At 39.0% G+C, this 15,989-nt stretch overlaps 1 protein-coding gene across 1 annotated transcript; it reads right to left on the reverse strand.

Moving 5' to 3' along the window:
• Positions 1–280: 280 nt before the first annotated feature.
• LOC113029888 (vascular cell adhesion protein 1-like) lies at positions 281–12,041 on the reverse strand. Its single transcript, XM_080306483.1, has 15 exons — positions 11,942–12,041; positions 11,717–11,792; positions 11,225–11,608; positions 9,840–10,145; positions 9,486–9,746; positions 9,334–9,415; positions 9,190–9,223; positions 4,084–4,156; positions 3,730–3,789; positions 2,853–3,236; positions 2,263–2,568; positions 1,883–2,143; positions 1,552–1,627; positions 1,364–1,406; positions 281–541 (listed from the first exon to the last, which is right to left on the reverse strand). The coding sequence occupies exons 2-15, from the start codon at positions 11,790–11,792 to the stop codon at positions 308–310; spliced, it is 2,580 nt and encodes an 859-aa protein (XP_080162609.1). The 5' UTR covers positions 11,942–12,041; the 3' UTR covers positions 281–307.
• Positions 12,042–15,989: the final 3,948 nt, after the last annotated feature.

Below are 15,989 nucleotides of genomic sequence, written 5' to 3' on the forward strand. Positions count from 1 at the left end.
AAAGAGAAAATTTGATAACTGTGCATCATCTTCATTTTAGGAACATTAAAAATAAAATATATATGATAAACTTATGATAAATACACAAAAATACACGAAATGATAAAATATAATAATAAATATTTTACTGGAGATAAACAGCTAATCAAACTTCACTTCAAAGTACCTTTTTAAAAGAAATATTGTATGGAAGCGCTATTCTACAAATATATATATATATATATATATATATATATATGAACATCCTGAACGGGTTCTTTGTAATGAATTAGAAGAGAGCATTTTTCACCAACAGACACTTTCACACTCATTTCTTCTGCACTTGAGCATAGATACACTCTGGGCCATCAGCTGTCTGTGATGGCCTGTCTCTGCTTTGAGTCTTGCACACTTTGACCTGTGAATACACCAAATCCTGCTGCTGTGTGCTCTCCTGCAATCGGTCTAAAGAAGGTCCGGGTCTCTGCTTGGAGAAGTCAATCTGTCCATAATGGATGTCTTCATTTTCTGCTGTTCTGGCTGCTTCTTGGAGAGACAGACTCTGAAATCAAACACACCAAACTTGAGATGTAATGAAGAACTGGGAGAAAACTCTGTTTGACTCAATCAGTGATAATTTGATACCTTCAGAGTAGCAACTTGATGCTTTGAAAGCAAGTAAAACACAACAAAACAGGACGTTTAATCGCATTTCATGTGAGTGAGGAATCCGTCTCACCGCATTAGAGCACTTTGTCCTCAGACTGCTGGTTTACTTACTGGGAGGCAGAGTATTCAGCTTTCAGGCCACTCTTCTGTGGAACCAGCTTCCAGTTTGGATGCAGGAGACACACACCCTCTCTACTTTTCTAAGATTTTTAAGATAAGATTTTCTTTTTAATAAAGCCTATAGTTAGGACTGGATCAGTGACCCTGAATCCTCCCTTATTACACTGCAGTTGGTATAGTCTGCTGGATGATTCCCATTATGTTGCTTTTTCACTCACTGTGCGTTTATATGCCACTCTCCATTTAATTATGTTTAATCTCTGTCTCTCTTCCACAGGGTGTCTTTGTCGTGTCTTCCTCCCCTCAACCCAACCAGGTGCAGCAGATGGTGGCCCCTCCCTGAGCCTGGTTCTGCTGGAAGTTTCTTCTGGTTTAAAGGGAGTTTTTCCTTCCTGCTGTCACCAAGTGCTTGCTCATAGGGCCTCATATGATTGTTGGGGTTTTTTGTCTGTTATTGTAGGGTCTTTACCTTACACTATAAAGCTCTTCATGAAGCTGGCTTGGCGTTGTATAAAAAAAATTAAACTGAATTGAAAAGACTGCAGTCACTATTGTGCAGTCATGTTAAAACCACAATAAAGTTCAGTTTTCCCACCTGTGTCTGATCGGAAGCTCCATGTTTGACTGACTTCAGCCGCCTAAAAGGAACAAGACAACTTTTAGCTTAACTGTAGAAGTAAAAGGGAAAAAAAGAAATAATTATATATATATAAACAAAGTGATGAACAAGCTACTCACAATGCTAAAAAAATTATTAAAATAGGTTAAGAAACAGACACTTACCAAATGATGAAAACCAAACAAATAAGTGTGATGATCCCAAGGATCCCTCCAACAGCAGCCCACCACGTATCAGTTCCTAAAGAAACACATGTTGAGTCTTTCTGCTCGGTATACTCAGTGTTCATTCATATATGTCCAGCCTCCTTATTTTACTTTCCCCTGATGTTTGCACTTGTACTTTGTGAAGATGTTCAACCGTGATGAACAGCTGACTACCTACATTTTTCTGAAAAGATTTATCCCATTCCTGATTATTTTGATCAATCTGTTATGACTAAAGTTAAACAAAATGTTTAGAATTGAGCCTTTTCATCTATCATTCTACATTTACCTGAAATATTAAGATGAGTCTCTGCTGATGTCTGATTACCCAGATCATTAGTGGCCACACAGTAATAAACTCCTCCATCTGTTACATTGAAGCTGTAAATCTCTCCTTCAGATACTTTCACAGCTCCATCTCTGCTCTTCTTGAACCAGGTGAAGTTGCTGACTGGAGGTTTGGCTCTGCTGGAGCAGGTCAGGTTCACCCAGTCGCCTGCTGACACCAAACCTGATGGACTGATGGATGCTGAGGTGTCTTTAGGAGCATCTGGAGAAAAAGATTAACACATATCCCCATTATTCATTATAAACAGAATAATAAATAATGGGGATCCCATCAATCATGATATGTTGACAGGATCCAACAACAAACTCTGATTGTCTTACATGAAACACTGAGAGTCTCTTCTGTCTCTGCTGTCTTGGTGTCTTTTCCTTGGTTCACAGGATATCTGGCAGAGCAGCTGATCTTCTTTCCATCATGTGTGTCTGACAGAGTGATGTTCTGCTGGATTTTAGTTGTAAAGCTTCCATCTGTGTTTTCCTCTATTTTGTTGTGAGAGTCTTGTTGGAGATTCCAGGTGAGTTGAGGAGGGGAGTGTGGACAGGGAGTGAGAGCTGAGCAGGTTATAGTGACAGACTCCTTCTCCTTCAGATCACCTGGGATTGTAATATTGGGCCTCCAAGGAGAATCTGTGGTTTCACATCAAACACATATTAAAAATGAAGAGGACAAAATCTTTCAAACTAATCACGTGATGCTATCTTCCTGAAGTCCCATAGAAGTTCAGAAATGTAATCAAGTCCTGAACAAAGCAGCACAGAAATTAAAAGAAAGAAATACATACATCCTTTTAGTGTCAGGATGTTAGTTATGATGATCATTATGTCTTTCATCTAACATTTCCTCAGCAGTTAATTTAATTAAAATTAATTAAAAATAACATGTTACAAAGTATAAACTCACATTTCTTTACCTCTGACTGTTATTTGAAGAGGATCACAAGAAGCTGTCGCCTTGAATCTTTCTCTCTCTACTCTGAAGAAGTATGTGTCTGTGTATGTGGTGTTTAAATTAGTAAACAGAGTGGTGCAGTCTCTCTGACTCAGGTTCCCAGTAATACTTATTGGATAGGTGCTAACTGCTCCACTACTGTTGAAGATCACATTGTTTGGATTTTCGCCAAATCTAGAATCATTTTTAATCCACACTCCAAAGGTTTTTCTTGTGCTGATAAATGTCTGTTCGTCTTTGCGTCTGAAGCTACATGGGATTTGCAAACAAGATCCACTCAGTGCTTCCAGCTTCTTTGGTGCAGTTATGGAGAGGTCTGCTTGTTTTGTACAGTCTGCCAAAGCACCTGTAAGTACATTTTATGGATTAAGTTATTCACACATTAATACTGTACTGTAGTCCCACCAAGACTTAAAACACAATCTTTGATTAAATGATTCAATTACATTGATTTTTGTATCTGTGTGTTTATTACACAATCACAGGTTTTAACAGAGCTCATCTAGAGCTGAATTAGACATAAAGGGTTACTGATTATTTATTTTTCTTTTGTCATGATTCAGTTTTTAAATTAGACATTAAAAGTGTAGTTGATTTAATATACTTTCTTTATTTTTTCTTAAGCTGTAGGTGTTACAAGCTGTAGCTTCAGCCACTTCTTCTTCTGTAATCATTTAAATTCTTGTTTTGTAAACAAACCAAAGAGAAATTACCAATTAAAGAATTTCAATTTCAAGTTAGGACAATAACAGTTGGAAAAAGTAGCTGTAGGGTCACTTTTTCTTCCAAATAAAATTCAAATTTTAAATGATTTCAATATAAGTGAACAAACGGCTCACCTGAAACAAAGAGGAGAACCGATAACATGCCGACTGTCACCATGTTCACAAACTCCTTCCCTGCATTTTAACAGACAAACACAAAGACATCTGTTTATCTAATCATTCCACACATGAAGTTTTAAAACAGCCCTGACAAAGTTGTTTCACAGAGAACTTCCCCTATTTAACGACATTTTTTTTTCTTAGCAGTGATCTCTCTGAATCTATAATCACACAGTTCATTTATAACAACAACAAAACTAAGTAAAATTTAATACATATTACATTTAAAATTACTTAATGCGCCTTTCATTTAAGTAAAAGAATAAATAATTATTAGTTTTAGAGAGTAACAGTGAAATGTTTCCTTACCAAGTGAACGAGTGATTTCACAACGAAATGAGGGGGTTTTAGCACAGTTACAGTGAACCATGTAGCCTGACTGCTGTTAAAAAGAAGGAAGTTCAGAAGGAGAACACACTCTTTAAGAAAGTGTCCTAAGGCCAGCCTGCTTGGTTGCAAAGCTGCTACGGGCATGGCATCACATGATGCTCTGACCGAAGCAGAAAAATAGTCACTTATCTGTCCTTCCTGTTAATATCCTCTGATAAAGAAAGTCAAAGATTACAACATCGTTAAAGTCTCAAAGTACTTACAAACCATCAAAGAGCTTCTTTACTAACTTGAGTTATTCTAAGGTTTTGCTTTTATATTATATATTTAATAACATGAATGAAATTATATCTGTCATGTTTCACTAAGAGTGGATTCAAAGGGGCAAACCAACTCAGTCGTACAAACACGTGAAAAAGTTGATTTATGGTGAATTAAAGAAGAAAAATGGAAACACTTGGTGAGCAAGTGGAACGGGAAGGACCTGAGGAGAAAGGAAGAGGACAAAGACCGGTGATAAGCGCACACACAGTAACGTTAGATTAATGGGAGCAGGCAGCTGGACGTTTGGGAAAGGTGCAGGAAGGTGATGAGGAGAAATCCAGGTAAGCAGGTGAAGCACCAGCGTGAAGGTCCGAAGTGAGGAATCCGTGCCTAACGCTGTTCTCCAGGGGGCGAACGGAGTAAACAGACGAGCGATCTTAGTAGGAGTAGCTCTGCAGAGGGATGAGGAGAAGACGAAGATTATAGCTGGAGATTCCCAGAATGAGCCCATTACCACAGAGCTGAAGCACAGCTGGCACACCGCTGTTCATCACCAGCTTGACGATGCCAAACACCACAAGCTGAACACCCCGAGAACTGCGGCCACACCCACTCACCCACCTAAAGAAAACAGGAAAAGCAAACCCCACCCATCTCGGATCCTTGCAATATCAACAGTAATTATACACACAAGTATTCTGAAGATGTATGGGCACAAATGATTAAAACTGGTTATAACTGAAAGCTTTAATCTCAACCTCCAGTTTAGGGATGGGTACCGGTATCCGGTGCCATTATGGCACCAGTTCTGACATAAACGGTAGTAACCAGACAGTAACCAGACCGAAAAGCAGCGCACATTTCGGTACTTTATTTTTTTTCCTGAGCATAAGAGTTATAAGTTATAAGATACAATCCAAGTCGTAACATTGCTGTATGGAGCTGCAGATTTGGTTGCAGGTTAACATAGCTGGACTGGCCATCAGGCATACCGGTAGTGATGTGCGGATCGATATTGAAATATCGACTCCTCCAATACCAGTTATTTATGTTCTAGAATCGATTCTCACATTAAAATATCGACAGTTGAGTAATTTAGGGTAAATTTGTAGTTTATCATTAACAGGAACACAGTGGAAAGAAACTATATCATTCAGATTGTCTACAGTGGAAGGAACTACTTCCTCTTCCGCCTTCCATAGTCATGTGCAAAATACAGCTGTATAAATGTGTCGCAGCACTATGGCGTGCGCACTCACAACAATGGCTGAGCGTAAATGGAGTCATGTGCGGAAGTATTTTACCTCCACAAACAGCCGAGATGTGGTTTGCGATACATGTGGTTAAAAAGTGAGGTGTTGTGGCAACAACACTAACCTCGTCAAACACTTCAGAGTAAATCATATCACAGAATATAACGAGCGTATGTTAAGGGGGAACTGAAGAGGAGGAGTGGACAGGGACAGGTGCTGCTAGGGGGAGATAGACGTCTCTCATGGAGTCCTTTAGTGCTGCAGGCAGGCAACATTTTATTTCTATATGATGAATTCTGCATTATTAAGTGATAAGAATAAGTAATCTCATGTCCTGTAGTCATGATGAAGCTACAATAAAAGATACAATAAATAAAATACGTTATTGTACAAAGTATCGGTATCGGATCAGTATCGTCGATAACACCCTGAATTTTACTTGGTATCAGATCGGAAAGGAAATCAGTGGCATCGCACATCACTACATCCCAAGCATTTGCCCAGTGAGCTGATGACTTTTTTTTTTTTTTTTTTTGTAACGGCATGAACAATGAGAGGTGGTGGATTGGCCAGATGCTGGCAGATGTGTAAAAATAACTCAGTTGTTTGGTGGTGGCTATGGCGGAGCTTCCACAAAGGCCAGCAGGTGGATGAGAGAAAGGGGAGGCAGGAGGAGGAGAGACCCGAGGTGGCCGCCTGTCCGAGTGTCAGGTGAACTGAACTACAGGTAAGAACTTATGTCCTGCAGTCTATCTGGGTCAGATATAAACCAGGTTTAGGTGGAGTTTATTTTCGTTGTGCTGACTTTTTACCGTCAGTTACAATAACACGTACTGTGTACTAGCTAGCATGATGGAGTTTATTTATAGCTGGGTGGGTGCTATGATGTTACTGATAGTGAACTTTATTTTATTCATAAGGTTAGTTAGTAGAGTTGCCAACGGCTCCTTAAAAAATGTAATGGTCCCTCATTCAGAGAAAATATTACGTGTTTCGTGTTGAGCTGAGAAGGGACGCAGTTTGTCCCGTACTTTAGCTAGAATGGAAAAAGACACAAAGCTGGATTTACTCTGTCGTTACGCTGCACAGCTGCCTCTTCTTCTCTCATTCTCTCCCCCCTCCCTCTCCTGTTGCTACTTCAATCATGAAACTGATCAATGATCAGCTGATCGGCTTTTCTCTCTTGTTTGTTTATCGCCCACTTTGCGCCAGAAAGAGGAAACCAGCGGATGTCGCGCTAAACAACAGCAGCAGGTTTAAGCTTGATCAGCTGTTGTTAGAATTTATTTGATATTAATTTCTAGTATCATCTGATGTTTGCTGGAGCCACAGCTGTAAAGCTGCTGGTCATGATGTCAGTTTGGATATGTGGTGAGAGGGAAACATGAAGATGAAACCAGGAGATGTCCTTACTGAATCATCAGAGCTGAACAGGTGATGGAGAAACAGGTTTACCTTTTAGGTGACATGAATGAGTTGAAGGGAAGTTATGAACTGTTTCTGAGAGACAAATAACACCAGGATCCTTTTTTAGGTAGCTGACAGCTGGTAACTGTGCAGGGGCGGATCTAGCAAAGTTTCGCCAGGGGGCCAGGGGGGCATTAACAGGGAAAGGGGGGCACAAAGAAATACTTTTCTTTCTTATTCTCATTTAAAATATTTAGCTTTTATTAAATAATTATCTGAATCTTGCGAACAAAGTTTTTATCTGACTTAAAATGCATAGAAATCACACATATACCAACAAGACAGTGTGCATCACTGTCACAACAGCGTTTGTTTTCATTCAAAGGCTTTATGGCTTTAATACCTGGTGGGCCGGTCTCTAGTCAAAATGCCCGGGCCGATTTTTTTTGTCCCAGTCCAGCCCTGCAGGTTAATACTGGCAGTGTCACCATGCCAGCTGACTGTATTTCATCATCAGCGAGTGTTGTTCTTTATACATCAATATTACCAAAGTTTATCATAAAGCAGCATAGAAAGTATTTACTTGCTTTCAGGTTTCATTCAAATGTTAGTCTTTTCATTTGTTTCCCCACTTTTTTCCTGTTTCAAAATCAAACACCAGTTTGTGAGAGGATTATCTTCTTTTTTTAACAGACAGATAAAGTTTTGCATTGGCATTGGCTAATTTGCCAATTGTATGTTAGAAATGTTCATATTTTAATATTCAAAAATGTTTTTGCCCAAAACATATATGCATTATATGTCAGTAAAAATACTAACAGTTGGTAGAAATTTTTTTTAACATCATCTGCCAATTATATCTGCCACCCTTTTCCAAATCTGTGCCCCTACCTGGCCCCCCCCAACAAAAATTTTCTAGACACGCCACTGCGCAAACCGAGTGCTGGTGGGTTGCCTGTTATCTTACCTGGAGCAACATCCCCCAAAAACCCGAAGAGGAGAGTCCTGGCCCCTAGCCCTGCCAGTGTAGCAGAAATGATGAGGATGATGATGGCAGCAGCAGCCGTTCTTCTCTGAGTGAGTGGCTTAATGTTGTTCGTGCGTAATTTACGTTGAGTAGGCTAACCACGTTATTAAATTAATGCACGTAAGATGAACTAGCAACTAGCAACTAGGTTTTAGGACAAAGTTTGTGTTTTCTATTCTTTAAGCACCAGTTTGAGCACCGTTTAAGCACCTGCACCGTTTCAAAAGTACCGGTTTGGCACCGGTATCCGATAAAACCTAAACAATACCCATCCCTACTCCAGTTTCCTCTCTTTAAAACTACATGTTGTGAAACACATGCATCCAGTTCACTCACAAAGTGGACCTTTAAAGAGGAAAAAAAGGTTTCAGCAATCAGTCGAAAATTATGAAATCAATAAAGATTGTTTTTATTTTTGAAAGATGACATGGACAAACACAAAGCAGAACAAACACATGACAACCAAAATCATCCAGGTCACAGTCTTTATCCATAAGTTTGCTAATGTCCGGAATTTACTTAATTCATCATTGGTACTATGAAGGTGATAATGTTTCTCTGTTGCTATTGTTAAAGCTATAGTAATGAATCTTTTTCTAAATATATATAATTGGCTAGATCAGTTGTTTTCATCAGTGCTTTTGTTTATTATATGAATTTGTCTTTAAGAGTTTCAAGTGTTACATGAAACTCTTAAAGTGTATTCTGTGGTTTTGTGGATGAATCAAACTGATCATGATGGTAGAAAAAACAAGTGCATTTACACATCAGTGATATGCTTTTTTTTTGGGAATTAGGATTCTGCCACCCAGTATTGGGTAATATATATTTCTTTAGCTTTTAAATGCTGCACTGTGGCACTTTTCAAAACCAGCAACAACTGCCTTTCTATCATGTGGCTGCTCGGTATGCTGTGTGCTCTACATTTGGTGAGGACACTAGTATTTACACCTTTCTTCTGTACTACCATTAAAACAACAGAGAATTTTAGAAACTTGTACAAGCTTTTGTTTCTTGCTAACCGTGGCAGTAAATGCAGGGATGTTTTAAGTTTTTACTTCCTTAGGTTATACTTCCTCATGAGACTTGCAGACACTTTAGTTGTTAGACTATAAGCTCTGCTTATCTTTCTGCCTCTGGTTTGTTGGGACGTCTCGATCTAAACCAGCTGAAAGAAAAAGGTGGAAACAAGTTAGAAAGGAGGAAAGCTTCTCATTTGATTTTGGTTACATTATAATTAATGCTGTAACTCATGTAAATACATTTGAAATGCCTCACCACTCAAAGATGACCAGTGTGCTGACAAGTATTATGATTCCCACAGTCTTCATTACAGTCATTTTCCCCCAGTGTTCATCACCTGCAATGCGACAGCACAGTCAACTCCTTGATGGAAAATGACTCCTCACAAATGCAATTCCTGTGTTTACCTTCAAACAGCAGCTGACTGCCTGCTGATATCTGGATGTCCAGATGATTCCCGCAGCTGCAGTAAAACAATTTGTCTCGATCGAGTTTGGTCACCTCAAAGCTGTAAACCTTTGTGTCAGCTTTGATCATCTCCAGTTTATCACCACTGGTCATGAACCAGACATAGCTGTCAACAGGAGGGTTTGCCTGGCAGGAACAGGTTAGAGTCACCATGCTGCCCACTGATACAGGACCAGTGGGACTGATCAGCCTGGGAGGGTCTGGAAGAGATTTTGGAGTGAATAAAGGTGCACAAAGAGAGAAGAGGCTCTTTATTAAGGTTTTCTCTAAAAGATAAGGCCTTCAAGTCCTACATGAAACATTGAGAGTTTCTTCTGTCTCTGCTGTCTTGGTGTCTTTTCCTTGGTTCACAGGATATCTGGCAGAGCAGCTGATCTTCTTTCCATCATGTGTGTCTGACAGAGTGATGTTCTGCTGGATTTTAGTTGTAAAGCTTCCATCTGTGTTTTCCTCTATTTTGTTGGGAGAGTCTTGTTGGAGATTCCAGGTGAGTTGAGGAGGGGAGTGTGGACAGGGAGTGAGAGCTGAGCAGGTTATAGTGACAGACTCCTTCTCCTTCAGATCACCTGAGATTGTAATATTGGGCCTCCAAGGAGAATCTGTGGTTTCACAAGAGACACATCAAATTAATACAGGTATTATTTGGATTTTAGTACACAAGGCTGATAACCATTCAAATACAGTTGTGTACTTACAAGTGTGTAGTTTTTAAGCTTTGCGCTTTGAGGACTCATTGGCATAGAGGTGTAATCTCATTACATTATTTAATAATAATACATACTTGGGAACAATAATGTCTCAAAAAATAGCATTGTGCTCAGTGGAAAAATAAACCAATTCTGATAAATTTGAGGAAAAATACTTTAAAGCTACTCAGTGATGGTGGTTCAGTTCACGCCACTCTTTCAACTCACCCTGTAAATCTTTGTGATTGGATCTTCAGCAGTGATGATGTTATTGTGCTGACAAAAACTACGTTTTACTCAAGTACTCAAACCACCTTCATTTTCCTGTGGATTTTTTGAAAATACAAACCTATCAATGAGGAACGCCATCTGCATTGATACATCTTATACGCCTAGAATTGAAGCAAATAAGTACTTGTGCTCAGTCCCTGTGAAAACAATTTAGGCACACTAAAGTAATCCGATTGGTCCCAGATGACAGAGTTTTGCATTTCATATTAAATCTACTCTTAAATATATAATCGAGCTTCATTATTGCACCTCACATGCTCTGGAGAAAGTTCTGTGCTGAAACACACGAGTACATTTCTGCTATCAGTTGTTGACGCTGGAATACAGTCACACCACCACAGTTATTACTTTTAAACTGCAACCTCTTTTATACAACTGAGATTTGATGATTATAACATTTCTGGGCTCATTTTAGGGCTGTAAAATGTGGATCATATTTCTTTCCAGCCAATCACGCACATTGGGACAGGGTACAACAAACACAAACACTCTTTGTGAAGTCGAGGTGGTGTCATCTAAATAAATAGACATATGTTCTGGATTTCCACATTTATACCTAGTTCTTTTCTTGGTTATGACTCCAGCACAGCATTTTCCCTCTCTCTACTCTAACTTTCAGCCCTGTGATTTATGATGATAATTTAAAGTTTTCTATAACAATATAAATAATATAATTTGTTATTTATTATAAACTCTCTTACCTCTAACTGTAATTTGAAGATGATCACAGTAAGCTGTCGCCTTGAATGGTTCACTCTCTACTCTGAAGAAGTATGTGTCTGTGTACTTGGTGGATAAATCAGAAAACAGAGTGGTGCAGTCTCTCTGACTCAGGTTCCCAGTAATTCTCATTGGATAGATGCTAACTGCTCCACTACTGTTGTAGATCACATTGTTTGGATCTATTAAAAGTCTACTGTCACTTTTAATCCACACTCCAGCAACTGCTCTTCTCCCATTAAAAGCCTTTTCTGGTTTAGCTCTAAAGTTACATGGGATTTGGAGACAAGATCCACTCAGTGCTTCCATCTGCTCTGGTGTAGTGACGAGTAAAGCTGAATCCTCAGGACAAGCAGCCAGAGCGCCTGTGAATTTAGGAATTTAGTGTCTAGATTAAAATAATGTGGAAAATATTAGCATGCATGCAGATGTTCAAATGTTGGAGTAATGTCTCTGAAATAAAAACAACTCACCTGAAAGAATGAAGATACTCAGTAACATGTTGGTTCTCAACATGTTCACACACAGTGCTGCCATGACACTCATCATCTGACGTTGCAAACACAACTCAGTCAACAGGTCGACAAATTCCTAGATTTACATATTTTATACATAGTGATATATTCAGGCATTTATATTTATCCACAGGATGAATATCATTGTCACATATAATATGATAATGTGTAAAATCTACTTACCCTGAAAGTCAAACCAACAAGGATCTCTTTTTTGGCTTAAAATGATAAGAAGTAAAAGTATCATACACGCACTTATACACACTCCACCTATCAAAAAGAGAAACAATAAGGTCTTGTAATATTTCTGCAAATGTGTAGCAACTTTGGGATTTCAGCTGCCAAAGGGAAATAATGAAAGAACGAATTTCCCTTTGTAAAATAAAAACCCATTTTGGGACTCAGTATGATGACCTGAAAGAATGTAATTCTGCATTAAAGCAATCAAAAAATCACAAAGCAGTCTTATAAGCTGTGCCTTCTTTATGTAGGGCACAATACATACATTTAAAAAAACAACAACTTTGTTTAAGCTGCACACCAACATAAGCAACCAGTGCATTATTAGCTAACCAGACAATTTCATCTTCCTGTCCTCGTGGTTTTCATTGTTTGTCATACAGTCACTGTGTCACCACAGTCAGTTTCTGCGTTGTTCTGATAAGAGCACAGCTACAAGTGCTAGAAATATCTTGCAATATGTCAACTCGTGTTTTTAGTCATTTATTTATGTTTCTTCTTTAAAATCAGTTCCAAAGATGCACAGTTTTTGCAGCTACATGTTAGCCTGATTGGTCAGTCTACATCACGCATGCCCTGAGATGAAGATCCATTTCATCTCATTAAAGAATGTTTTTTAGTGTCTCATTATGAAAGTCTGTGTAAAAATAAATGGTGAGGCCTTGTTTGGAGCAACAACACCAAATTATTTTTTAAAACTGTAGGAATCTAGGATACTAATACACACATGCCCTTTCTCTGTGGGCTGGAGAATAAAGGTGGGTTTCTGTGCCTAGACTTCAAAATCAACTTGCAGCTGATCCCACAAATGTGGAGCAGTGACTGCATAAGCTCTGATATCTTTTAGTTTGAGGCGTGACCCCAGGACATGTAAAGAATGCAAATGAATGAGACTGGTGCTATGCAGATGGGTCCTGACCATCAAGAGCCTTAGAAACACTAAATACAATCTTAAACTGACTTCTAAAATGGAGAGCAGTGAGGCCAGGGCTGGAATGGTATTTATATTTTTTTGGAGTCAATTGACAGTGTTGCTGCTGAATTTCAAACTATCTCCAACGATGTCAAAAGAGATTGGAGGAGACTTGGGAGTTACAGTTATCCAGATGCAATAAAGTTTTGGACTTTTCCCTATCTTTAGCTATCTTCAACAACAGAACAGATTTGTCTGTCAAAGGAAAGTTTAGAGTCAAGAATAACACATGTGTGTCTTGAACAGCAGCTGTGGGTGCAAATTGTGTTGTTGCTGTAGTTATGCTGCTCAGGCAGTGTGCAGGCTGCAGCCTTGGACTTAACTTTGAGTTCACAATCAGTTCCTGTGTAAGACGGTAGTTATAAATTTAAGGAAGCTGATGTCAAAGACTGTTGGGAACTTGTGCAACACTTATTACTGCTAAGGAAATGAGAGCTTCTGACATCATGGGTACACTTTTCTTCACAGCATTGCAGCTTTTTATAGATTTATTGAATAAATGTTTTTGAAATCATATTTTCTTTTAAGCATTTTTCTATGTGTACCACCTTATTAATTAGTATTGTTTTGAAGATGATCAAATGTTTACTTGTCTGTGTGTCAAAAAACTCAGTCGTGTTTGCAGAGTTTTCTTTTTTCATCGCAATAGCAAGCCATGAAATTTTGTCCATAATATTTAAGATGATAAAACTTCATTAACTGTAAAATTGAATCTGCTGCATGAAACGACATATTGGCAGTGTAGTATACAAGCTTCATCTCACTGTGGCTCAGATGGCCACAAAATGAAATCTCACTTTTTCATATCTGCAATTTCATCAAGCTCAAACAAACCATTAAACCCTGCAGGGTTAAGCACAAAGGAAGTGGTACTGTTTGACACACATTTTAGTTGTCATGCCATGACTGTGGGATTCTCAGGACGAACTTGCAGCACACGCATTGTGTGTTTCTTGCTGTAATGTTGTTCTCCTTTTAACATTCTGTTTGTTTTATGTGAATTTACGCATTCTTTAACCTAATATATAAATATATAAGATTTCCTGTCAACACATGTGTGTGCAAGTGCAATCAACCCTTTTCTATTTAGAGCAGGAACCCAAATGCCCTGCAGAGAAATTGCACTCAGCATGGTGTGGATGCCCTGATATATAGTTTTTACACATGATAAGTATTTCAGCTGTAGGCATGAAGCAAGGCTTTATGCATATATGCATAGAAATAGAGTATATAAGGCAAAAACAGACTTTGTACAATTCTAAGGAGCTTGAAAGTCAATATTTGTTATGATCACTGTTAATCCTGAACTTAGGACTGTGTAATACTGCAAATTTCAATATTGATCTGATACCAAGCAGAGGTCCAGTATTGCCAATACCATTACTTTTAACTTATAAAGACATCTTATGTGTGTCATGATTTCTGAAATAAATCGTCATCAATTTTCAAAATTCTGGACACATTTTAATCACCACTAAATCACTGAGAACTCCATAATATTTCACAATAAAACTAACCTTTCTTGCTTTTTTAAGAGTCCTGGAATGTAAATATGCACTTTGGGCCAGCTGCAGTGGTTTTAAAGTGTTATATAACATAAATTGACCAGCCAAGCAACACAAAAAGCAGGGATGGCGCAGTAGGGTAGAGTGGTCGCCCCATAATCGGAAGGTCGGGGATTAGAAGCCACTGAACGGCTACCCTTGTTAGGGTGTCTGGGCCGTTGACCCAGTGTTTTGTCTTTTATTGGTTTTTTGATTTTGTTCATTTCATTATTCTAGCTTTGCCTTATGGGTTATAGGTTTAATCTTAGTTTAGGTTTTGTTAGTGTTCTGGTGTTCTGTTCTGTTCTATAGTCGCTGTATCCCTGTGTCAAGTCTGCGCCTCTGTGTTGTGTTTCCTGTTTTACTTTGAAGGTCCATGTTAATGTATCTGGTTTTGCTGATTTGCCCCAGCTGTGTTTCCCTCCTGTTACCCATTCCCTGATTGCTCCCTCTGTGTATTTAAGCCCTGTGTTTCTCTGTGTCTGTGCTGTGTGTTCTGTCTGTCTGCCTGAGTTTATTTTTGGATTCTCAGTTTTGTAACTTTTAGTTTAGCATTAAAGCTGTTTCGAGTTCACGTTTTGCCTCCGAGTGTCTGCACTTTGGGTCCACCATTCCTGCCTGCACACAGCCCTCACATGACAACCCTGAGGTATCCCTGAGCAAGGTACCGTCCCTACACATTGCTCCCTGGTGCGCCTGCTTAGTGGCTGCCCACTGCTTCACTGAGTGAATGGGTCAAATGCAGAGGACTAATGTCCCCATGGGGATCAGTATTATTATTAAGAAGTTCAGAAATTGTTCATGTTTGAGGAATGTTTTTTCATTTCCAATAAAACAAAGCTTTACAGCTCTTCTCAGTGCCTCCGAGTCACATAACTGCAGCACAACTAAACATAGCAGTGCAATATTGATATTTGGATCAATCGGCCCATCAGTACAGCAGCTTTCCTGACATTTCTTTAAGTAGTCTTTAGGAATAGTTCTCCAGGCTTCTTCAAGCACATTTGAAGCTCTTCTTTGGATGTTGGCTGCCTTTTGATTTTGTTCTCTGGCCAATTGATCCCACAGTTATGTTGAACTTCAGAGAGGCCAATTGAAGCAATTTGAGTTAAAAAAAGAAATCATGGAATATATTTCTCCATGACAACAACATCTTCCACTCCATGCAGGAGACTCTGAAGGCACTGAGCAGCTCCTTCAGGGGCAGGCTGCAGCACCCACGATGTGGGACAGAGCGATGCCACAGGACTTTCCTTCTAACTGCTGTCAGACTCCACAACAAAGACTTTGCAGATGACCACACACACGGACAAACACAATTCCAATACACTATGCCTTTGCTTAGTCTCTCTTATGTGCAATATTACTGAGTGCAATTTTCCTGATGCCATGCAATTTTTGGGTGAAGCTATTACTGCTTGGTCAGAATGTGCAAGTGTGTGTGTGTGTGTGTGTGTGTGTGTGTGTGTGTGTG

The sequence above is a fragment of the Astatotilapia calliptera genome, chromosome 9, assembly GCF_964374335.1.
Source record: "Astatotilapia calliptera chromosome 9, fAstCal68.1, whole genome shotgun sequence".
Taxonomy (NCBI): Eukaryota; Metazoa; Chordata; class Actinopteri; order Cichliformes; family Cichlidae; genus Astatotilapia; species Astatotilapia calliptera.

Excerpts from the sequence above, each read along its gene's own strand:
- LOC113029888 (XM_080306483.1), bottom strand. The coding sequence starts at position 11,792 with ATGATGAGTGTCATGGCAGCACTGTGTGTGAACATGTTGAGAACCAAC. Across the intron at positions 9,747-9,839 it reads AGAAACTCTCAATGTTTCAT|ACCCTCCCAGGCTGATCAGT; the intron begins GTAGGACTTGAA and ends AATCTCTTCCAG. Across the intron at positions 2,569-2,852 it reads TCTTCAAATAACAGTCAGAG|ATTCTCCTTGGAGGCCCAAT; the intron begins GTAAAGAAATGT and ends GTGAAACCACAG.